Source organism: Ctenopharyngodon idella, chromosome 9, assembly GCF_019924925.1.
Source record: "Ctenopharyngodon idella isolate HZGC_01 chromosome 9, HZGC01, whole genome shotgun sequence".
Classification (NCBI taxonomy): Eukaryota; Metazoa; Chordata; class Actinopteri; order Cypriniformes; family Xenocyprididae; genus Ctenopharyngodon; species Ctenopharyngodon idella.
Genome location: NC_067228.1, coordinates 22,112,026 through 22,138,382, shown reverse-complemented (window position 1 = coordinate 22,138,382; position 26,357 = coordinate 22,112,026). Strand labels below are relative to the sequence as shown.

Below are 26,357 nucleotides of genomic sequence, written 5' to 3'. Positions count from 1 at the left end.
TGTAAAAGTCTTCACTACTGACTCACTCATAAAGAGTTTTTGTCGCCATCTAATGGCGTAATAATGTAACTTCTGTTGCTGTTCACGGTCAGGGACTATTTTTTTCCGGCGGAAGGAAGAACATTAAAATACTTTATAAAACAGATAGTTCTGGCCTTTGATTCTGATTGGTTGAGCCGCGTTCGAAACCGTTGTAAAATTCCCAAAAAACATACAGCTGACTGCATTACATAAGTATCTCTGCGTCTGTCTTAGCAACCACTCTTATCAACGTAAACATAATGTTTGTTCTCTGTTGATTTTGTTCATTGAAGCTTACTGCATTATGTAGAGGAGTATTGTGAGAGAGATATCGAGTGACCGAGTGTATTACCTGCATTCAAATTTAGCATTTTCCTTCAGGTCAGTCCTATGTTTCATAATAAAAAATCTGTTTGAATGTCCACTGCGATCTTTTCCTTTTAACATTTAATGGGGTTTCTTGTGCCCTGCTGACACTGACAGCACTAGTCAAAGCATTTGTCATTTGCGTCTTGTTCCGTGTTCACAACAAGTTTCAATATAAAAGTCTTTGCGCCTGAGTGACTCGCTTATAAAGAAAATATTTGCTGCCATCTAATGCCGTAATAAGTGTTACTTTTGTTGCTGTTCGCAGTCAGGGACTATTTATAAAACCAATAAGCTCCATGAAGCCGTGGTTTACAGTGAATTTATAACAGCTAAGGGGGTTTTAGGCACTCCGCTCCACGTTGTGCCTAACAACGCCCCTTAGCTGTTATAAATTCACTGTAAACCACGGCTTCTTGGGGCTTATTGCTTTATTTTATAATGCAGTATATATAAAGGCTTTAAGTAAATTGTTACCCTTTTGTGTTTTAAAAAGTTTTTTAAATATATATTTTTAACACTACAGTGCAAAAATTTGGGGTCAGTATGTTTTTGAAAGAAGTCTCATATGCCCACCAAGACTGCATTTATTTGATGATAAATGAATTATTGTCATATTTCTTTGTAAATTCACCATCTGAAGGAAAGAAGGTAATTTTCCAACTGATAAGCTTCAGGTAAACGACCACCCAGGGCCTATTAGCACTGTACGCTTCTCTACATGCACAGGGTCTTTTCCTGCTGAATTCATGTCTGCAAACCAATACCTGCTCAAACATTCATGTGTGGTCTCTGAGCATGTAGGCAGGTCAAAGTTCATCTGTGTTTGCAAACAGATAATTAAATGAGCCTTCGACTCTCAAGATCTTAATTCCTTTAGCATGGTCAAACAACCATGGCCAAATGGTGTACAGGTTTCAATACACAAACGGCATGGTATCTGCCTCTCGCATGTCATGCTTTTGATTCAGCTAAAAAAATAATAATGACTTATCTCTGGCTGCAATAAAAACTGTGTCATTCTGAGCTTTGCGTGGTGTGTACAGTCTCTCTGTCTGTTCTGTCCTGTGCTTGTAGAGACTGGCCCATCACATCAGCTTGACGTGATCCACCCTTGGGGAAAAACGCAGAACATTTATTTCACATCAGGCATTGGCACTGAGGTGCTTGTTTTCCATCGGCTGCTTTCCCCAGCTGTCCTCTTTTTTTTTTTTTCCCCTCAAAGTCTTCTCAAACTTCTGTACATGTCCCCAAGTGTCAACTTCCTGCACAGAATGCATTGATCAACACCACAGAAAACAACACTTTACTGACTAATATGAATGACACTATATATGCAAATGAGCTCTTTCTTAGAAGTCACATGGGTATGAAGGTGTCTGCCAAGAATCTGACAGCGCAATACAGTAAATACAGTATCATAAATCATGTTTTTTTTTATTTTTTTTTATATAATCTAAGTTCAAGTTGAAACTCAAACATAAAACACCAGTGTGTAGAATTTTGTTTTGCCTGTAACAAATCAATGCAACAATGTTTGATTTCATCTAATACTTTTTTGTAAACAGCATAAATTGTGCACGCAGTCATATGACATCAAAATTAAAAGGCAGGGATCAAACTGACGTCATTAGTGTTCTTATGCTGCCATCCAAAATTCAAATGCTTATTGAAATCAACAGCACATTCTCATAAAGGCTCCTTCCTGCAGAGCTGTTTGTTTAGCCTTCATGTTCTGTTTGAGGTCTGAGTAGATAGATAGATAGATAGATAGATAGATAGATAGGTTAATCTCAACAGAACATAAGGGTTTTGTCTCTATTTTGTTTGTACAGCATAGATTATCCTGTACACTTTTATTTGGCATTGCATGTCTCTCATGGAGCTGGGATTTTTTTATGTTCTTTACGACAATGTGTTGGGTGTAATGCATTACTAAGTAATTAATTAAAGGGTTAGTTCACCCAAAATGAAATTTCTGTCATTAATTACTCACCCTTATGTCGCCCCAAACCCGCAAGACCATCGTTCATCTTTGAACACAAATTAAGATATTTTTTGATGAAATCCGATGGTTTCTGAACCACACATAGGCAGCAATGTTATTGCACATTTTGAGGTCCAGAAAGGTAGTAAAGACATCATTAAACCTTAATGTTCTGAAGTGACGAGAATACTTTTTGTGCGCAAAAACAAAACAAAAATAATGACTTTATTCAAAATTTTTCCACTTCCCTGTCAGTTTCCTACACTGTTGACGTAGTTGACGTGTCCGAACGGCTCAGTATTGACAGACTCTGTGCATGTTAGCAGCTCGACGCAGGTGCCGGCCAATAATGAGTAGGTATTCTGATGTAACACAGAAGCGCTGTGTATATTTTGTTTTTGCGCACAAAAAGTATTCTCATCGCTTCATAACATTAAGGTTGAACCACTGTAGTCACATGGACTGTTTTAACAACGTCTTTAATACCTTTCTGGACCTCAAAATGTGCAATGACGTTGCTGCCTATGTGTGGTTCAGAAACCCTCGAATTTCATTGAAAATATGAGTAATTAATGACAGAAATTTTATTTTTGGGTGAAATAACCCTTTAATGTAATTGAATTCCTTTTCCCTTGATACAGTAAAGTAAGGGATTACTGTTAATTTTTCTGTAATTTAATTGCAGTTACTTCTGATTTGCATTAAATAATGTAGACTTTAGAACAATTCTAAATAAATCAATAGTAGATTTAAAGTGCCCCTATTATGGATTTTTGAAAATTACCTTTCATGTAGTGTGTAACATAGCTCTAAGTGAATGAAAACATCCTGCAAAGTTTTAAATCTGAAAGTGCGCCATATATAAAGTTATTGTCTCTCAAAAGTAAGAGTCGACTCTGAGTCAATTAAACGAGTTGTTTGTAAAACGAATCCCAAGCGGTTTCGTTGTGACGTCACACTGAAACATTAGCATATTCCCCGCCCACTTATTGTGCGCACAGACAACAGCAAAAATTAATTTTTTCAACAATACCACAGCAGTACAATCTTTTGTTGTGTTCCCGTCATTTTACTGACGACTGCTTCTCAAACCTCAGGGAGTTTAATGCAGGATTCACAAAACGCCTGGTCTTAAAATATGGATCAATGCCCAGTTTATTTGGACCAGCTTGCTCCTCTGAATCTCAGTCTGTAAGTATGATAAATAAATGATGTTTATATTTTCTAGCGATCGTTCAAAAATCGTAGTTTTGTATGTTATGTTGTGTAACGTACACCCAGTCTGTACGTCTCCTGCTAACTGGCTAACTCACGTTTCTGTAGTTCTGCTATTCAGATGTGGGTCCAATATTGTCTAAAAATGTGTCGATTAATGCAATTTGTCTGTCTTATTACTTGGAGTAATGATCAAAGATGGAGCACGACTTTTGTTTACAAAGTGTAATGCATTATCAGTTATTCACGTTTGTGTTCGGCTAACGTTGGAGTTCACAACATAGCTCGGGCCCGGTTCGCTTACATAACTGTAAAACAAACTGTTTTTTTCCTCTGCGTTTTTATTATTACAGTAGAGTGGAGCTCTATCTGTATTGTAATAGGATGTTAAGATGCTAGTCTGTGCTAACTAGTTGAAGTATTCTCTCTGTAAACAGTAAACACCCATTGTAATGTCAAATAATGATATAGCCATTTTTTACTTAGTCTGTGTACACATCTGGCTTAAATGTTTATCTTAAGTTACAGGTTTTCAGCTTCGCTTCACATTCTGATACAGTTCCCACAGGTGCAACAATGACGCTGCTATCACGTCTTATAAATAACGCAGACTAAGGTGACACTTACCATAGAGAAACGTCCTACTCCAGTCGTGATTGCGAATCAGTTTCTGGTTGATCAACTACTTCAGACGTTTCATCGTCAGACTCGGGCTCGAATCGATATGGTAAAATCGATGCTATCTTTCTGTCCATACATTGTATAGTGTCTTGCAAATTGATAGCTGTCATTCAGTTATAGCAATGGGCGCGCAGTAGACCAATAACAAAGGATGGGGCCATCTGACCAATCAGAGCAGTGTAGGCTCACACAAAGGAGGGGTTTAGAGAGACTTATTCTCTGAACTGCTTCTAACGAATCGTTTACGAATAATTGAGAACTGATGTGAAATTAAATGTATATTATGAGAAAACGAAAGTGTTTTTTGACCTTGCATGCATGTAAACCTGTTGTAGGAGACTCCCAAAACAATATTAGGAACCTTTAAATAGGCATAATCGGGGCACTTTAACATAAATTCACCAGATGTCTAATTTAAAATGTATGTTTTAATGTAACCTCCTTCCTTTAAATACTTTGGTCAGTTCAAGAATAATCTATGCAATTTTATATTATTTATCTAAGAATTAAGAGAGCAGTTTCATGTTGTATTGTTCAAATGGTTGAGGTTGATATGACTTGGAAAGTAATTAATAATAAATAATGCTATACTTTTTAGAGAGAGTAATCTAATTATTACAATGTTGAAGATGTAGCTAGTATTTAATTCCTTTTTAGAGTAACTTAAGACTGATGACAATTAATGATTAAAATGTTACTTGCCTAATTTATGTTGCAACATGTTTATATAAAGGCAGAGACGATCAGTTTTGCTACTCTATAAATGGCTGTCGACTAACTGAAGCCCTGAGGGCGTCTCTCTGCAGGCTGCAACAACGTGCTTGTCCTCACTCTTCATGCAGTTTGCAATGGAAAAATAGTTTACTTTTTCCAGAGAACAGAGAAAAAAAAAAAAAATAATTCTCCCGCTTTCCAGAAATTAAAAGATATATGCGTGATACAATATATTGGTCTGCATGATGATGACCAACACATCAGTCCTGTGTAATATGTGCTTTTCTTTCTTCCTGCTGCACATGCAAAACAGGTGAAATGTGAAAGCTGGTATGCAGGAATGTCTACATCACTCTTCAACCTCTTCTATAATTAAGTTCTTTATTGTTTTACAAATATTAAGTTATCCACAAAATAAAATAACTTATATATTCAAACTTAAAAAATTATACCATTTAAAATTATACCATTTAAAATAAAAATGCATATCATCGCGTTCACCCCGCACAGTATTTCATGTCAGTCATTTCTCCAGGATAATTGTTCTAAATGTGCAAACAATCAAATTGAATTAAATGTTAACCAGAACTCAGTTAACTGACAACTCAAAATTCAACTGACTCAATATTTTTTTTTTTACAAATGCATTTTTGATGTTTTGGCATATATTTTAACATGAAAAAATCACACAAATAAATAAATACAACAACAAAGCAAAACAGAAGAACAGAACAAAATTAGAAGACTAAAATAAACCAAAAAGGAATGATTCTTCTTTCACTTTGGGACAAATTTTAAAATTACTAAATGAAAAGGTTGGTTGGAGTTCGCTTTGAAAAGTATTGTGTAATTATGAGTAGTTATGTTTTTTTTTTTTTTTTTTCATCAGATAGATGGTTTAGATGGGCAAAAGTGTTCAAAAGCTTATTCTATGTATAGTTATTATTGATCAAAGTGATGATTTTTGCAGAAACGTCATGATTCAATGACAAAAACTTACAAGTTGCTCACACTGGCCATGAACAGTTATTTTCATAAAATATCCAGTGATATTTTACTACTTTATATAAGACATTATTAGACAATGAGCATTCTGAAAAGAGACTCTGAATGTTGAATATCATGTCTGAACAGTTGTGTTACCAAAGAATGAGCTGGCAGAAATTAATATATAATTATTTATATTAAGTTTGGTGAGTTCAGGGGGCCTATAGCTACCACATTATGGGTGTGGTGATCAGGATGTGATTATACATTTGTCTAAATATCTACTGACTGACATTAAAAGCTCTGGTGAACATGTTCCTGTTACAGTGAACAGAGGCACAGCCAACAGTTTGCAGGGAAACGTCATACACACAAGCATCTGTAGAGGTCCAGCTTCTTCCATACATTTAGACTCCTCAGATCCTTTTTATGATGTATTTTTCGTGCCTTTGTCCATAACAAATGTCCATATCCATGTAACAGTGTTGTCCTTTCTACTGGTCTCCAGGACTGATCCAAAGCTTGCACATGAGTGCAATCTATTCATCTGACTGTGCTTAAAAAGTGTCACTTGACAAGGCAAACAAGCCTTTTAAGACCAGTTTACACTTTTACCAGCATCAAAGTGGTTATATGTACAATCACTGGAAATTTACTGGAGACATGCTGGCCTTTTTGAATTGATATTAACTGGTATATGATACCGTTTTTATACTCAGAGTTTATTTGTTAAACTCTTCTGACAAATGGCTCTGTGCAAAGGTATATTAAACATCATGGATGTACTAACTATACACACACAGTCCTAGGCAAAAAATGGGCCAAGCCCAAAATGGCTAAACACTAAGCTTATAATTGTCTTAACCACAAATTATTGGTCAGGAAATTAGCAAAATTTAAGCAAATGCGCTATGTAAAAGGCCATTGCTGTCTCAGAAAAACATCAAAGACAGAATCAAGTGTTTGACAGAATATGGGAAGTTGTGTGTGGAGTGAAGAATCACAATGAAACACAAGTTGCATGGTGATGCTCCAGAGTGGTATCTTCGACAATCAGATGTTATTTCTCAACAAGACAATGGTCCTGCCCAAATAGCAAAGATAACCAAGAAGTGGTTTGAGAAAAAGTCCGTCAAGTCCCGATTTGAACCCTATAGCGAATATTTTTTCTCACATTAAACTCAAATGAACTGGGAGACATTTTTTCAACTACTCATGAACTGTTTGAAGCCATTAACATTGAGTGGAACAACACTGGCTCTTCTTCCTCTAAAAAGGTTGGGGAAGGCTATTCTGTGATAAGTTACCAGTGACTTGTGAATAAAATGGTTAAGACCATTAAAAGACCACTAAATACTTCACCTTTTTTGGCTTGGCTTGTTTTTTTCCTCAGGAGTATATATATATTATATGTTTCTCTTCTTTAAGTACCGGAATCCCATGTGGCTGCTTGGTGCTATATTACAGGACTACGAGCCATTGATTTCTTTAAAAACCGAATAAAACGAACACAACGCCGTGTCGATGAGTGCTCTGTTGGCAATATACTCCACAATATATTCATATTCTTAATTTATTTAAATTAAAAATACTTTCTGAAATTAATGCAGTGCAAGTCCAAAATCAGTCTGAAATCTTGTGCTTGGACCCATGCAGTGTGCAAACATGTGCACACTTCTCTAGCACTCAATTCATCTCAGTCTGCTTTTGTGCTTTCCATTCGAATCATGGAAATGGCAGTCCATTGCAAAAGGGAGAGATTTCTTAGTCTTTCCCTATGTTTAATGTCTGTTTTTGTACATTTAGTAGATGATTGCTCATTTCATTTGCAGACACTGACCCACTCTGTTATCCTGCACTCCTCGCACACCACGTAACAGCACCAGTGGAACTTGCAATTGCAGCGTTCGCTGCGAGTCTGCTGTAAGATGTTGTGCCCCCGTCCACAGCACAGGCTCTCACAGTTGTCCATGCCCTGGCTGGTCTTGTTACAGATCCGGCCCTGCGTCCCAGCAGAGTCCGAGCCGGGGTCCCTCTCGCAGAAATCCGGAGACTTCTCAAAGTAGACCAGATCGTTCACGTTGGCTCTTCGTCGGTGCGTTGGGTGGGCGTGCTCCACCTGACCAGTGTTTCTGTTGTGGGCTTTGATTAGCGTGGCGATGTTGAAGCGTTCTTTCAGCAGCGAGCCCACCGTTCTGAACTCTGGAGTCACCTGCCAGCAGGTCTTGAGCTGACAGCTTCCTGATGTACCGTGGCATTTGCATTTCCTCCTCATGTGGTCCACCACAACCTGCACACAAGCAAAACAGATGAGGAAGCGTTAATATCTGGAAACCGCAGCGCATCTGGACCATAGCTGGCAATCTAGACCTTGCAATGCTTTGACTAAAGCTGCAAAATTAGTGAAAAATTATCCAAACTTTGTTCTTATTAGATGAATCAGTGATTTGTGATAAATGGAAAATTATACACAAGATATATATGAATAGATGGGTCAATGACATAGGGGAGAGTGGGGTAAGATGAGCCATTTTTTACTTATGTGGTCCTCAAGATAAGGGGAAATGAGGCAGAAGTACAATGAAAGTATTTATATTAATTTCAGGATGTTTCCTATCATTTTAAATGATCAGAATACATCTATGACAAAGGGTTCTAAAAATATGGCTTATAAAAAAAGGTGTTCCTCTGGCTCAATTTACCCCAGGTTAGGGGTAAGTTGAGCCGAGTCAGTAGGTGGGTGTAAACTGACCATCTAACTGAATCTGAATCAAACCCATGTGAAATTTTAAAGATAATGTACCTATTTTAAAAACTAATTTAATAATCAAATTTCCTTTTTCAAATATTCTTTGTAAAAATATTTTACAAATATTTCTTTTTTTAAAGCTAAATTAAGCAACATAAAACCAACCAAATGAAACAACATGTTGAACACCAAAGTTGTAACCTTCCCATAAACAGACTAAACAGAGTTTGTTGAGTAAAATTAAATAAAAACTAAATAAGAATGAATAAATGTCACTGAAACTAATAAACATTTTAGTCAAAAGGTTCTTGACATTGTAGTTGTTCTACAATGTCGACCATATTAGGCCATTAGAGACTACAGGTGGAAAGATATATATAATTAAACATCCTCTGGTTCGTATCAGAGATGGATTTTGTGTATTTGTACACTGTTCCTATCAAATAAACTCGAAAATAAAGATAAACTAAACCAGTTGCGTAATATTACATGGAAATAACACCAGTTTACACTTCAGATTTAACATAAATTCATTGCGTTATGTTGGGGTAAGTTAAAACGCTGGCTCAATTTACCCCACAGCATTTGGCTCACTTTGCCCCATAGCTGCCATTTTAGGAAAAGCTAGCTAGCTTACCAATTCAGAATAATATTTAGCTAAATGACTTGCATGGTTTTATATGTTGCTAAATCACCAATATGCATCATAAATAGTTTTAGACCTGGACAAATTTGCTTTGATGAAACAGCCATTACATCTGTTATGTTAAAATTTGACTTTGACAAGCCAAAAACAGTTTTTAAAGTAAACAAGCGACTTCCACTCCTCCCATGTGCTTCTCCTTTTCACAGTCTGGCAGAAATGACGGGTGGTTATAAAATATATGGTCACATGACAATAAAATGGTACGGTTGCCAAGATACAGGGGGTGGGTCAACTTACCCACTGGCTCATCTTACCCAACTCTCCCCTATAACAGTCTACAATTATACAATTATCTTATTGTAAACTTTATAAAATCAGGAAAGTTGTACTACCCTGATGTTTTTGACTTCATGCCACTCCAAAAAAATATCTAAATAAATTTAGAAATTCAGAAATTAAAAACATGCTCATCATAGAATTCATCATAGAGGTGTATTCAAGTCATTGTACAGTATGAATGAGTTGTATTTTTATGTATTTTCGAACAAAAAATGATAGTGATGTTAATGTTATTAACAGATTTATTCAGCTAATGAACATTTCTGTGTGGTTATGAGCTCCACTACATGACATGTCAGAGACTGGTTGGAGATGAGGATGCCCTACTCACAAGTTCAGACCTCCCATTCTCTCAACAATGCACTCATCTGTCATCCCCGGCTATAAACTTTTAGATCCAATTACCAAGAGGAAGAGGGGCCACCCTCACTACTGACAGATGCCCCAGCACCCACCCATATCAACAACACAAGCACAAACATTAAGGCTTAGCAATCCCACATTTCACACTGTCTCAGGCTTCCTAGCGCTTAGCGCGGGACAAAACACAGTTTGAACATCTTTAGAGATAAGTCGAGTTTTGTCTGTCAAAACTCAATGGATTAGGTTTCACTGTACAATATAAAGCTGTGCTATTTCATGTCACTGAGCCATGGTTTGTGTTTTTTTTTCTTCTGTCTTCCTCTTCCTATGAAGTGGCGTCATGATCCAGAACATATTTTTATTTTATTTTTTTACCTTTGTTTTATGAAATGACTCAAAACAACTTTTCAACCCTCCAGGGCCACAGTCTTCTAAAACCGTATGTTCTGATAATCAGCAGACAACTGTTGCCGTTCACCTCAAGTCGTAGGTCCCTTTAGCAGCTGTCAAAAGCAGACATCTTCCATCCCTGAAGATCGTGAATTCTCCAGGCTATGCGGTTTGCATGCCGGTGGTTTCTATTTCAAGCTCTTAGCCACCATAGGTGCGCATGCAAATGGAGCAGGTCTGTTTTATATGAATGGGCACAAACAGTAGAGAGACCGATATGAAACAGATATCACACCCTTATTGAGGCCAAAGATAACAACCATCAATCACAACAATATGCCCACAATGGCAAATCAGGTACTACTAAAATTTTAGGCTGATTTCACTACGTCTGAGGTAAACATCTCAATGGTACTCAAATTAACCCTTAGTGATGGGAAAACAAGGATTAACCCTTTCCGGCACTAGCATTTTCATGGTCGGGATCGTTTTGAGCGACTGCAGCCTTGCAAAAGGAAGCCAAATCAGTCCCCTGAGGGCCGATGCAATGCGGGTACAGACAAATAGGGATATTCAAATCCTTTCACTTTGAGTGCCGAGGACCTGATGGAAATTTAAATGTCTCACCTCCAGCAGTTAGGAAGTGAACCTGCCTGCTCTTGCCATGTGCGGCCCATGGTGAGGGAGCTACAGGGAAGGGATGGAAGATCGCAGGGTCTGATTGCTCTTCTTCCTCCTCAGCCTGGACAAGGCACCTAAGGGCAGGAGTGGCGTGGGTGCGCGGCAGTGGAGGAAGCGAGGAAGAGACAGGAAGTGCTCTTGGAAGCTGCCGCCCTGCTTAAGTGACAACAGGATAATCTATCGGGTGTGTGGAGAGGTGGAGCATCTGACTGAGGCCTGGCAGGCCGTCTAGCCTGAGGAGCTACAGATGAAGTGCAGGAAGCGTAGTCTGCCATGAACAGATTAACATCCTTAAAGCGAAGCCTGTCAAGCCTCTGCATTGCCTTGCTGGCACAGAATGAGACTTGTGAAACAATGGGCTTTATTGGCAGATTCGTTTTATTCACCATATCCTACAGTTTCTTTAGGGATACAGGGCTTTATAAGCGAAGGAACATACATTTACAGTGCCACCGCATGCAATCACGGGATGTTCTCGAAATCTTAAGAGTGTCAGCACAGATCAAACATAAAGGCATATTTCAACCTTGAAAAAAGCAAATCTTTCGGTCTGACACGTCTTTGGCAAGAGCAGATGTGCAGTGGAAGAACAGTTGCAGTTATTCATCAGGATTTGATGTGTACAGCAACATGTGCTGCTCCAAAAGCTACAGTAACACAGCAGAAGCCACTATAAATGGATCTGCAAGCAAAACATATTAGGGCCTATAAATTTGCACATTTTCTTTTCCGACATGCAGTGGATGTGGATGTTTTGAAGGGTGTGCTGTAATTTCATTGGTTCAGAGCAAATTGAAAGCCACATCTGGGCCACTTTAATTGAAGAAAAAGTGAGACAGGCTCGCCCATAAACTGGCACCAGACTGAGATCAAGTAAAACACATTGGTAGCACATTTGGACCACAGGCAGTATACAGCAAAACAGTTGTAAATGTACAACCCCTCAAGTCAGATGATTTTCGCTTCACACTAAATCAACAATATATAACTAATATTGAAATTAAGCAGCTTTTTACATGTATATTCATAATTGGGAATCAAATATTGATACTAGCCGTTAATACAACAGAAGTCCTTCAGGAATACTATTAAAAACAACTGAAACAGCATTTGCAACACTTTTGGCTTTCCGGATGTGCTATATTTCTGAGTGGGACTATTTTCTCCATCCGGATTTCATTTGGGTGATATTATACTGAGATACAATGATATTATTTGTTAAAATTACTTTTTTTTTTTTTCAATGCAGTCTTTTAAGAAATCATTTAACTAGTGGAGAAAGTTATTAGATTTTAATGAAAGAAAAATTAATACTTTTTATGAAAAACTAGTTTGTTTTTTTACAATTTTCCATTACAGAGTTTCCATATGGAAACATTTACCCAAAATTTATCCCCCAAAAAACTTTTTTTTTCAACATGACACGTATCATAGAAAGACAAACGCCCCTTTTCTTATTGTGCACAATTCATCATCATTGTGTTATTTATGCATTTAAATAAATGCACATCTAAATAAATACGTTTAATTAATTTATTGCAGTATGCAACTATCTATAGAAATGCATTTCCAATTCCACTGTGGTACAGAATTGCCATATGGCAACATGGCTTCCTTTCTAATAAAACATTTCCACATAGCATTGCTTATATTCCTTCAATTTACTGTAAAACTATTCCAGATAAAGTTGATCTGTGAACAAAAGCATCTATGTAACATATCAAAGATTCAGAAATCCAGATGTAGAAGAAATGTACAGAGAACAGCACAGTTTGAGGAGCACTGCAACAAGCACCCCGTGTATGGGTGACCACAGGAAAAGCTGTAGACTTGTATTGTGGCTTAATGTAATTTCTTATAATTCTTTTCTGAATAGTGAGAATGTGAAGGAATGTGTTGCCATTAAATTGTAAATTGGGTCACTTTTCATTTCATGATGTCTTTAACACTACACAACAGCAACATTAATGTTTGTTTGCCAGTCCAAAAAGCATCACCGCAGTCAGAGGTGATTATTTGTGGAGCACTTTCCTGTTCAGGGTGCTGCAGTCGCAGTAAGACACTGTTAGGTATAAACTGGAGAGTCCACTTAAGATCTAGGACAAAATGATGACAGGGTGCCTGACAGCATGATCCTCCACCTAATGGCTCTTGATGAATTGTTGAATGAGAATTGCTCGGTTCCTTTGATGTTCTAGAGGAGGCGTTCCACCAAAACCTCAATGTCCCGACACACATCTTCATTAAAGTCTCGAATAGATGCGTGACCAGACTGTGATGTATTTCATCAATTAAACATGTTTACATTTAAATCATGTGTGGTGTACATAGCAAAGAAATGTAGAGGAAATGTCACTAATACTTCTAGGTCAAAACATTGTTCTTCTAAACTGTGTTTCTGTACCGTCTCCTGCCCTTTGCTTGCTTTGCTCTAAAAGTAGAAACTTTGCCTGGCTTTCCAACCGGTCTTCATTGAGTGGAAGGAGCTCCAATGAAAACATGCAAAAAATAATTTACAACCCCACTAGACGTTGCCATGTAATCGGCAACTACTGCAAACATAAAAACATGCCCTGTTCTTTTCGACCCGCCGGTCCACATGATGTTGCCAGAAGCAGTGAATGGCAAATACTAAAACAATACAATTAAATTGATTCTCTTCATGCAGTTTCCTTTTCTCTCTCTCTCTCTTTCTCTCTCTCTCTCTGTGTTGCCCTGGCCAGTGACAGACTGTTTAAAAGTTGTATTTGGGGAAGGAAGGGCGAATGTCTTTCTACTTCCCGCTGTGTTTGATGTCTAAAATCTTTTGCTAGCTTTAAACATCTGTTTCCAAATAGCCAGCAGCCACTAATTAGAGCTTTTAACAAGACTGAACGTCGTGAGAACCAGAGGGTGGGCATGAGGCGACATGTACATCCCAGTAAAGTCACTACATTCCTCGACAAGCGACTACCTTTCCCGGGGAGGGAGGTGGGGGAATATTGGGTCGCAAACCTTGCAAATAAAAAGGCTCTGTGATACAGAGCATGTCCCCTCCAACCTACGTCACATCACCCATCTCCCAGAATTATGGAACCCAACAGCTAAAGACAATGGTCTAAGCAGAAAAAAAAAAAAAAACAGAAATATATCATGAATTTTGAGATCACATATCTTTTATCAAGAATATTATTTTAATTACAGTCAGAAGATGAAGGATTTCTGATTTTTCTTTTTCATCTTGCTGACACTGACTTGACAAAACCTGCCAACAGTAACATATTTCAGTAGCAGCAAAGTTTCTTGTCTTTTTTTCTGACAATCAGGTTCAGATGCCAAATAGGCTTACTGGCAGAAGCAGAAGAAATATTCCTGAGCAATGGCGTCTCTCTGTACATCACACCCTCTCTGGCAGCTTGATCAAACACCACACCTCCTAAATGAGCTTCTCAGACAGAAATCCTGAACTTCCAGCATCCTTTATAGATCATCCAATGTAAATAACAATTAATCGGTTTAGAAACTGATAACAATAAAGATCCTTTGAAGTGTCGTCTCTTAAGTCCACAAATGGCTGTCTTTTGCCAATGAAGTCTACAATGATCATAATAATTACAATAATAAATCATGAAACTGACAGAATTCATCAATAACAAAGACTCCAGAAATATACCAAATTTACAGTCTCTAAAACAATGTGTCAAAGTGTATAGAGTGAGACAACTGGACATGAGAATTATCAAGTACTACAAACACAACTAAAAATCAAGGTTCATTATTGGCATTTATGGTTCCATGAGTAACCTTTACATTCATGAAACCTTTCTATTGCACAAAAGGTTCTATATAGTGGAAAAAGGTTCTTTAGATTTATTTAGTTCTTTAGAAGTGTTCTTCACACTAAGACAAAATGGTTCTTTTGAGAACTGTTCACTGAAAGGTTCTTTGGGGAAAGCTAAAATGGTTCTTCTATGGCATCGCTTCAAAAAAACCCTGTTTGGAAGCTTTATTTTTAAGAGTGTATCTGCTAATTTATTTGGGACTGACCAAGTATGTTTTGTCTGAATAATCAAGGGAACCAGAAAACTGATGTAACGATACAGAGACAAATTGGAGAAGAGGAAGCAGCAAACAATGAACAATCTGCAACTCTGTCTGTGTGAACCTGCCAGTGATGGCCCATCAGAGCTTATCATGGTCATTTACAGTACACTTCAGTTCTGTACCGTCCTGATAAAGAGTGACAACAGATTAATCCATGATGATATCTTACCTCCCACATCTAAAACGCACAGCTGATGAGCTGTTGTTTGTTGCAACACCAAAATAAGTTGGACATTATTGGAGTTACAAGCAATAGTGAAGCTCATAAAAAAGTGGTAGTGGTAGGAGTAACAACACATGATAAGAGTTAGGCTTATTTTTTAGCTCAATCAGTAGAGCACTAGCAATGCCAAGGTCATGGGTTTGATTCCCAGGGAATGCATGAACTTGTAAAAATCTGGTTAAAAAAAACAACTCTTGAGTGCAATGTAAGTTGCTATAGATTAAAGTGTCTGTCAAATGTAAAATGTGACTTCAGTAATAAGAGATAAGAGATTCAGTAATATCAGTAATAACAGATTTATAGGGGCTTTAGCACCAGGTAGTTATAGAAACTCATATGTAGGAAATAGCCACCAGGGCGGTCCCCCGAGAACTAAAATTACCCTTAGGTCCATCGTCCTGCTGCATTCGCATCTCCAGTAGGAACTCTGAAGTGACGTAAGCCAGTCAACATTGATGTCATTTAAGTGTGGCATTCAACAATGTCAACAACTACAGGATGGAAGACACCATGATCAGAGATGTGTTTTTGTTGTGTCGTGAGTTTCGTGAAAACGGAGATGGATATTAGACATATAAGTTATGCAATTGAAAAGGAGGGCTAAGAGATGAAGTCTCTTATAAAATATTAGTTTTATATTGTTGATTTAACATGAAAGGAAAAGCATCTGACTTGATGGGTTGTACATTTACAACTGTTTTGATGTATACTGGCTGTGGTTCAGTATACAATGTGCTATCCAATGTGTTTTACTTGATCTCAGCCTGGTGCCAGTTTATGGGTGAGCCTTTTCAGTCATATACAGTGCTCAGCGTAAATAAGTACACCCCCTTTGAAAAGTAACATTTTAAACAATATCTCAATGAACACAAAAACAATTTCCAAAATGTTGACAAGACTAAGTTTAATATAACATCTGTTTAACTTATAATATGAAAGTAAGGTTAATAATATAGCTTAGATTACACATTTTTCAGTTTTACTCAAATTAGGGTAATGCAAAAATGAGCACACCCCACAGAAAGTCTCTGGAGCAAAGCTAAATTTTAGACTACAAATGTCTATTTTAACAAGAATTCAACCACAGGTGAGTCTAATTATTCATTATACAGGTGTCCAGCAGACAGTTGACTATAAAAGGGTGTTAAAACCCCTTCTCATTTCATGCTGTCAGCAATGGCACCACATGGAAGAGAAATGTCACAAGACCTGAGAAAGAAAGTAATTTCTTTACACCAGAAAGGTGAAGGCTACAAGAAGATCAGCAAAGCTTTACTTATCAGTCAGAATGCTGTAGCAAAAGTGGTACAAAAATTTAAAAAAGATGGAACTGCAAACATTTCACAGAGACGTCCAGGTCGTCCACATAAGTTAACACCTTGATAGGAGCGTCTTCTGATGAGAAGGGTTGAAGAAAATCGGCATGCAAGTTCACTGCAGTTATCTAAAGAAGTAGAAAACCAAACTGGGGTGACTATTTCCCGTGACACAATACGGCGTACCCTGCAGAGGAATGGCATGCATGGGTGCCGTCCACGAAAGAAGCCTCTCCTAAAGCCCAGGCACAAAAAAGCCCACCTAGAGTTTGACAGGGCCCATGCTGACAAAGATGAAGACTACTGGGACTCTATACTCTGGAGTGATGAGACCAAGATAAATGTTTTTGGAACTGATGGCTTCAAAACTGTATGGCATCGCAAAGGTGAGGAATACAAAGAAAAATGCATGGTGCCTACAGTGAAACATGGTGGTGGCAGTGTCCTTATGTGGGGCTGCATGAGTGCTGCTGGTGTCGGGAGCTGCATTTCATTGATGGCATCATGAATTCACAGATGTACTGCTCTATACTGAAAGAGAAGATGCTACCATCACTCCGTGCCCTTGGTCGTCGTGCACTTTTCCAACATGACAATGATCCTAAACACACATCTAAGGCCACTGTTGGATTTCTGAAGAAGAACAGGGTGAAAGTGATTCAGTGGCTCCTGATCTGAACCCAATCGAAACACCTATGGGGAATTCTGAAGAGACAAGTTGAGCATCACTCTCCATCCTGCATCCAGTCTCTGTCATTAAAAATCATGGAGGCCATACAAAGTACTAGATGTAGTAGTTTTTGTTGTGGGGTGTACTCATTTTTGCATCACCCTGATTTGAGTAAAACTGAAAAATGTGTAATCTAAGTTATAATATTAACCTTACTTTCATGTTATAAGTTAAACAGATGTTATATTAAACTTAGTCTTGTCAACATTTTGGAAATTGTTTTTGTGTTCATTGAGATATTGTTTAAAATGTTACTTTTCAAAGGGGATGTACTCATTTACACTGAGCACTGTATGACACAATGCTTCCCCACCATTGACGGAATTTTCAGGCAATTCATGTTTTCACTGTTATACGGTAGGGGGCACTATTAAGCATGCTCTAAAAGAGTACAGAATCTCCGGATCAAAACACAGTGAAGAAGCAGAAACAAGCGACAGAAGCATTGCTTATGCTATGCGCATGTAAAATAATATGATTAATCAGCATATAAACCAAAACTGCCTAACGTTACTGAATGAAATTGTCGACCCAGGAAGAGGCACAGGACTGTGCAAACTTTGGGGGTGTTGATGGACTTGATCTACTCCATCTATGTTTGATCATCGTTCTGAGTCTGATCCGGACGTAGTCTTGACAAAAATGTGTTTTTCTCAGCTTTTTGTTCAAAATGTTGCTTTTTTATGAAACTTACTCACTTTCAAGTGTTGATAAAAAAAGAATGGATCAAGTTAGATGCTCTGTTCTTTCTTTTGATATATTGCATGTTCAGATATTCATACAACATAATAATTTGGGATCCATGAAAGTTTTGTAAAAAATTATTAAAAATGCTGGTTGGTAACTCAGCGCTGGTGGGGAAATTGCAAATTGCTGCACTTCCAGAATAATGAGTTTTAATATATATTCATTAAATGTGTATAGAACTAGAAAAAATGGTTAATATATTCCACTTCACTTCAATTTAACTGTCATCATATAATTCCAACACAGTTTTGTCTTGCAACTCTTTTAGGGCAGCACTATTAAATAATTTAATAAATTAAATTATTTTTTAAAAAATTAATAATTAAATAATTTAGAAACTGGAGACTAAGTCTAACATTTATGAACAACTGAGCAACAACTGCTTGATCTATTGTGATCTATAAGCTTATTCTTAAATGACTGAAACTAGTTTTGTAGACCAATATATGATTTTCTTTACAGAACTACAAAAAAAAAAAAAAGTATTTGAGATGGATGACTTGGACCGGAGAGTGAGGGGAAAGCAATGAACAAGTGTCCAGAGATGGAAAGACAACTTAGAATGCTCCTCATGAATTTGGTTAGGAAAATATACAGAGTGTGTAAAGCTGTCATCAGTGCACAGAGTGAATAATCTAAAATTTAGAATGTTTTTGATATGTTTAACATTTTTAGTCTGCATAATTCAGTTTGTGTTATTACATATTTTTGATGACTTTGTGCTCTATACTACAAGCTGCATGACATAAATGTTTATGGAGTAAAATAAATGACATTTTTACTATTGGGGCACCACTATATTTGTTTTCCTTATGAAACACAAGTAACAAGTAATTACTCAGAAAGGTCATTAGGACCCATCAGTTCATTCCATGTCCTGTTATTCCTCCCAGTTCTTTTAACTTAACTGCTCTACAGTGCCGCTAATCTACCTCTTATTATCTAATTAGTCCAACACAGGCAAAGAGACAACACCTCGATCCCTTACATCACACATTGCCACCAGGAGGGACTCACTGATCAAAGGCAACACCAGGGAAGGCATATTTTGATAAAGCTTAAATGCCTTTTAAACATTCCCAAATCCAAAGATAACACGTTTCAGAGAAGCACATGTTTGCTTTTGCTCGAGTGGAGTTATTGCTCATTTAAGTGTTTTGCTGTTGGTAGGTGGTTCGGGGGGTGGACACTGTTGCGTGGAGATCGGAAAAGATTCATGAGTGCACCTAATTGAGCATAGACGGGGCACCAGCTCGTACGTTTACGCACAGGCAGGAGCCCAGGCAAAAAGTTCAGCAAACCTCTCTCAATGCCAGGGCCTCGCTTTTTTGAAAAACCAACGATCACACGAGGCGGCGAACGCACAAACAAAAATGTTACGCTTGGCAAAACGAACAGGGATGAAGCTTTCAAGAGCACAGCTGCAACACGAGCGTCCCTTCATGTTTAACTGCCGCTCTGAGAAAATCTGTAGCTTCTAGGTACATCAAAAGGAGGAACTCAACCGCTATTGTCTCCTTTAGTACATGTGACACGGTTATAGTATCTCGGTAGAAAAGAAGCGCTCATCTTTGAACACCGCGTTTTAACGCACCTTAAAAGGGAGCGTAAGTCGATCCCCTTTGCAATCCAACACTGCTGATTCATTCAGGCTTAGTGTCACACATCACACACAGCCAACATAACGCCGTCTCTCACCTGCCTGCCAACTCTGTTGTTATGAAGTCTCATCCGGGAGTGAATGTCTCTGTACGTCTCACGGGAGTCCAGGAACTCCTTGGAGAAGCGTTCCCCGAACTCCACATTGGGGCTGCAGCCGCCCCACTCCCAGGAGTCCTGGGGGCCGAGAGCGTCGGCGGGAAAGTGTTCCATCACGCCGTGCACCATTCCTTTACCCCTGTTGATGGCCTCCAGCTGCAGACGGTTGAGTTTGATCCTGAACGCTTCCTCGTCCCCTCTGCGTTTCTCATCACAGCCGCAGGCCTTCAGTTTGCCCATTGCGCAGGCGTTGGACACGGCGTGCACCACGCCGGCCGCCGCAATAGCATATGCAAATGCGCTTTCTCTGAAACCTGCCAAAGAGACAATACAAGGGATTATTCAGGCAAGCCTTGCTCAAATGTTGTCCATCGCCCACTTTGCCATTTGTTCTCTCCGTGCTTTGGGGAGGAGATCGCTATCAGTATTCGGCAGGAGAAACCGCAAGAGCCCTGATGCTTGACAGCAGTACCAGTATATTCCTCCACACAACAAGCAACAGAAAGACCTCACAGGACAAAGCACAACAAATCTAATGAACGCTGTGCAGCGCTTAAGTATCCAAAGCATGCACATGCAGGAACAATGGGGAAGGTGTGGAGGGCTCTGGTTAGTGTGGCTAAGCACAGACATGCTCATCTGTACACAGGCTCTGCACTGAGCTCAGAAACGTGGCTGCAATTAACCTGGCTACTGTTAGCAGCCGTCTGATCTGCACTAATAACATGCCGCTCATCTGGATTTCAGCTCTCATCCACCACGCTCTTTATTAGAACTGAAGTGCGGCAGACTTTAAGGCTTTCTGACAAGATTTAAAAAATTCCTCAGCAAATACTTTCGAACACATGAGAGCCACATGTAGCAGTAGCATGTTATGTTGTCCTTGTATAAGGATATTTAATTACAATTTTTTTTTTGCACTCCAGTGTTTCCAGAGTAAAGAAGATGCCTCACCAGAGGTGCCTGCGTATGCTATAGGCTTGTTGAACGCTAATGGTCTCAAACAATAATAAACGGAGGTCTCATAAAAGCAGGCTCTCCTGAATCACTTTCAGGGACAGATGGGGAATTAAAGAAGGCCATGCTCAGAAACATGAAAGAGCCCACTAAAGGCTAAATAGTTTATAGTTCCTTCTGCCTGCTAAAATCAAAGGGCACTTCTTCAGTATGTAAAAGACTCTCTTAAGTATACATATAAAATTCTTGTTTTTCCCGTTAAATCACAGACACAGACACACACACACAAAAACAAATATATACATATATATATATATATATATATATACAGTCAGTATATTCATTCATTACAGTTTATTCACTATAGTTTTAAAAAAATGGTAATAAAATATTAAGAGTTAAATCTTAAAAATTAATCTTAATTATGTCAGATAACACTTAAGCAAAACATGGTCAGGTCAAAGTGTCTGAATAATTTTTGGTCCCAAATTTTTATAAATTTTACTGGTAGTCCACTGTATGAAGAATTTTTGAGTATATAATATTTCACAGTTTACTTTATTTTGCTATCCTCACTTACATAAATGAACTATAGTGTCCTGCACCCACTAGTACAAAAAATTTTAAAAATTATATCTAGTGTCTGAATAATTTTTGGTTTGACTGTATATATATATATATATATATATATATATATACACACACACACACACGAAATGAAAAAGCCTATAACATTTTTAGTTTTTATTTAAATAATTTAAAAAAAGAAGAGCAAGATTTAATCAGTCTGGTTAATTTCGAAGATCTGAAAGAAACTCAACTGAAGACACTGATTACTGTATGTGTCAACCAAAACTACAAAAATATTAAAGCTTATTACTTTTGCATTATCGACTGTCTGCATTCATATGCATTTTCGTGACCATAAGACCTTTGGTTTATTGAAAAGGATCCTTCAAGAGAAACAGAAATTTCCAAGTTTGAACAAGTTTTAAACTGGCCATGACCCCATGTCTACCACTTAAAAAGCGTGTTCAATGCAGATTGGGGCTTGTCCTATTAGGCCTGTGAATGCAGCCTCGCCTCACCTCCATGTCCTGTTTTGTCCATCTTTGGCGATTACAAATGACTAATGAGCCTTTAAAACTTAAATCAGGTGCGAAACAGTCAGTGTCAGGAATTCGCTGTGTTTTCCAAAAACACTTGCTGATGGCAGAGCTGCCCTTGGGGCTCAGAGCAAAGATCTGAGATAGCTGAATGATGTTCAATTGATCATTTCAAAACACACAGGAACTCACACCTATTAACCCACCCACCCACAGTGACATACACACTCACGCAGAGGAGACCTGCATGCTGAAATACACACAAACACGACACCGGCCGGTGCTTTTTTTTTCTCCGTGCAATCCTCTCATGATTCTATGGGGGGCAAACGGCACTTAGGCACAGCCAGAAGACACGGACATGGAAATGCTGTTTTAGATTTCCTTCCAAGCCAATGAAAGACCTGGAACAAATCAATCTAACAAATAATTTAAAGTGAGAGGCACGCCCGGCTGCGCTGATGGTGGAGGAAGTGGGAAAATGAATTAAAGATTGAAGGAAACTGTCACTTTGGGTTACAGAAACTAACTAAACAGGTTTATGCTTTTGCCACTGAGGGTTGGGAAAATGCTGAAAGCAAATTCACAGCACTTGCACCGGCACAGAGTAAAAGCATTAGCTGGCCAGGGAAGCCCCCTTGCAGGATATTTACATTCACTGTTTAAGTGATATATGTCTATGGCTGATAGAGCTTTCCTACTATCACACATTTATGTGTGCTTGCAATTTATAAACTTGGATTTATTTACTAGTATGGGTCAGTTTTTATCTTATCAAACCAGTTTAGATGCTATTACTGAATTAAGTACGAATACAAACATTAATTCTGTTTTTGTACTTCTACACCTTGACCCCAAGAAAAGACCAAACTAAAACCAGATTTTCCAAAAACTTCACCTGAAATGTTCACCAATTGAAAAGTCACTATTTCAACATAGTTCAGGTTTATTTTGTTGCTTACCCCTGCTGAAGACAACACTCTCATAGGGGATCTTGTTCCTGGTCTCCAGACTCGAGCAGTTCCAGCGATGTCCTCTGAACTGATGCTGGCACTCATGGATGGCGATCTGAATGCCCTGTATGGCAGAGGCCGTCACATCTGGATGTCTCATACACACGTCCAGCTGTTTCTTTGTCAGGCCGGGCAGGGTCAAACAGACCGTGTTGGCATTGAGAATGGGGTCAAAGGGGATCTTTAGTCCCAGGATTTCATTTGAATCTGCCCTAGAAGAGAAAATGAAGCCTTATCAAGTATCCAAATACATCTGCACAAAAAGAAGCTTAAAGAGGTAATAAATACTCTGTTTATGAGTTCTTTTGCATTGTTTATAATATAAAAAGATCCCATGGGTCATACAAAACTGCTGTGTCACACATTAAAGTGACAATGAGCCACTGAGGAGCCCAATGATCATAACTAATATAAAATACGCCATGTGCCGGAAATAGATACTGTATACATGCAAACAAGATGGCATCAAAAGGGGTTGATCTGATATAATTACACATGAGTTTACTCGTCTAATATCAGATGCAATAACAGTACATTAAAGAAAAGTTAGGCCTATGTGAAACTATATCTGGGCAATACTACTAATATGCGTATAACTACTACAATGCAAACTACCAGTACAATATAATAATATTAAAAGGAAATGCAGTAAACTGCAAAGAAACTATTGCATAACTGGGCTCACTGATAAATGAAACTCTCATGAAGACATTATTTATTAGCAAAATATTAAAATTGATCAATCAAAACTGAATCAAATGGCCCACCTCGGCACTTTATGACATTTCCAAATACTTTAGTTAGATTATAAAAGAGAAAAATAAAACTTCACTTTGTACTACTTTTCTCAAAGATGTAATAAACAAAACAAAACTTCTTAAACATCTTACTGCACGTAAAAACAGAATATCATGGCAATTTATTTAGTGTAGGCTATTTTTGTAAGCAAACGTTTTCAGTAAATAGACCTAGACAATGTCAATAGATGTCCACGTAAAGAAACGAATAAAATGGTTTCAATTTTAAACGAAACAACTAAGCAAGTCCTTACCTTTGAACTAAAAGCGACGCCAAAGCCAAAGAACAGAAGAGTCGAAATAAAAAGTAATCCATGCTGCTGCTCTTCTGCAAAACTCTCTCACAACAACTCTTCTGCCTGAGGAGAAGATCCGTCCAACACGCGCACAGCTTTCCAGCGATCAGCTTCAGATCGTCCAAATCTGACGAAAAATAAAATGATGCTGGAGAGTGCCAAGCGATGTCGTGATACCTCATTCATGAAATCACTTTACAACTTTTCTGCTGGTGCTTTCTGTTTAAAGAATGAATGAATGAGCATGTGAGCCGACGCTGTGAGGATCCGCTGAGATATCATCTGACACAAGACACTCATGTATATACATCAGTACTCAGACTGAGCAATCTACTGTCTTCAGGACTTCTGATGTTTGCCTTATCTTGATGGCACTCAGACTACTCCACTTAACTCTCTGCCAGCCCACCTCTACGTCAGCACACACACTCACACACACAGCACACTGCCGTAGAGGACAAGTGCCTCATTAGACAAATCCAGATTGAACCGATAAACAGGGAAGTTTAGGACCCATTGAGATGTGAGGGATTGGTCGGGGACAGATAGAGAATGATAACGAGGTACTTTCATGCTGCTGTGCATATGGATAAAAATCAATGTTGTCTTTATTCAATTGAAGGATTTAATTGAGATATATATGACAGACACAAAGACTATAAAGAATAAAAAGAGGCAGGGACAAATATATCAGGCAAACATATGTATATACTGAAACGGTCTATATTTGAATATGGATAAAAATTAATGTGGTCTTTATTCAGTTGAAGGATTTAATTGAGATATATGACGGACATACAGACAGAATAAGAACAGCCAGGAAGGGATAAATATATCAGACAAGCATATGTATATACTGAAATGGTCTATATTTGAATATGGATAAAAATGAATGTCGTCTTTATTCAATTGAAGGATTTATAAGATTTTGAGTCAAAAATTCTTTACACAAATGTTTTTCTTTGGCAGTGTTTTGTATGTTTTGATTTAAAAAAAAAAAAAAAACTGACTCGGACCTCTTATAGTTAAATAAATAAATAGTATTTAATATTTAGTATTTAATATTTATTTATAATTCAGACTTCTGTAAAATTAAATTTCATTCTCATATTTTTCTATACATGTAAACAAGTCAGGGAGATTTAAAACTTGTTTACAGGACATGGGTATTTTTCATAAATATCAGATTTGTGAGTTCTCACATGTGTTTTAAATGTTTTACATTTATAAAATGTATTCATTACCTTTTTAATTTATTTAGCTGTTTTATGAATTTTGTGTTCCATATCTGTTTACACTTTGCTAAAAACCCAAGCTGTTTAAACTCCCCCCATATGTCACTATTGGGGCATGTTGTCACGGTAGGTCAACATGTGTTTAGTGAACTCTATCTTTTATTCCTGGGAAATAACGGTGAGAATAGCCTGTTTGTTTTTTATTTTTAAAGCAATTAAAGTTTTTACAGAATTATTACATGATGAAAAATTTAGTTTTATTCTTAAATTGCTTTTAAAAATATATATATTTTCACAGAGAATAGAGTCTTAATAACTGAAAATACATTGTTGGTCTAATTTCTTTAAACTTACTACTATTCCTATAGACTCTCTCTTGGTGTTTATGTTACCTGGAAACGCAATTATGAACACTGAATTTATAGTAACCCCATGACAAATGCAAAATACAACCACATCTTACATGCTGAGAAAAGAGCCAAAAGCCCATTAAAGCTGAAACCTTCCCGCAGCTTTTGTAATGTTTGAATTCCATATGCTCCTTTGTAATTCTTCATTTCAAGACTTAAATGAAGAGTGTGTGCATAGTGGTATCAATAAAGCGAACCACAGAAAGTTACTTCAATGTGGCAGGGAGGTTTTAGTCACAGTGAAGTCACAAGGAGGGAGTCGGTACGGTTTAAAGCTTCAGTCTTGAGTGAGGGTAAACAGCCCCCGCTGACTCCAAATGAATTGATAATCATCTCTGTCTTCAATTAGGCACCATCACGGCTCGGTTTTTTATAGCTATAGTTCATGACAAGTTAAAAACAATACAACGGACACATTCCACACTCAAATGGTTACCAGTAAGATGTTGCAACTTTCAGAAAAACAAAATCCTGCTTCCATCTGGTGTGGATCCTTGCCAAGAGATCTGCGGTCAAGAATTTACACATGCTGATTTTAATTGTGTCC

At 37.8% G+C, this 26,357-nt stretch overlaps 1 protein-coding gene across 1 annotated transcript; it reads right to left on the bottom strand.

Moving 5' to 3' along the window:
• Nucleotides 1-5,346: 5,346 nt before the first annotated feature.
• Nucleotides 5,347-24,571, bottom strand: wnt10a (wingless-type MMTV integration site family, member 10a). The gene is made up of 4 exons (XM_051904639.1): nt 24,124-24,571; nt 23,022-23,284; nt 19,937-20,310; nt 5,347-8,261 (listed from the first exon to the last, which is right to left on the bottom strand). The coding sequence occupies exons 1-4, from the start codon at nt 24,345-24,347 to the stop codon at nt 7,794-7,796; spliced, it is 1,329 nt and encodes a 442-aa protein (XP_051760599.1). The 5' UTR covers nt 24,348-24,571; the 3' UTR covers nt 5,347-7,793.
• Nucleotides 24,572-26,357: the final 1,786 nt, after the last annotated feature.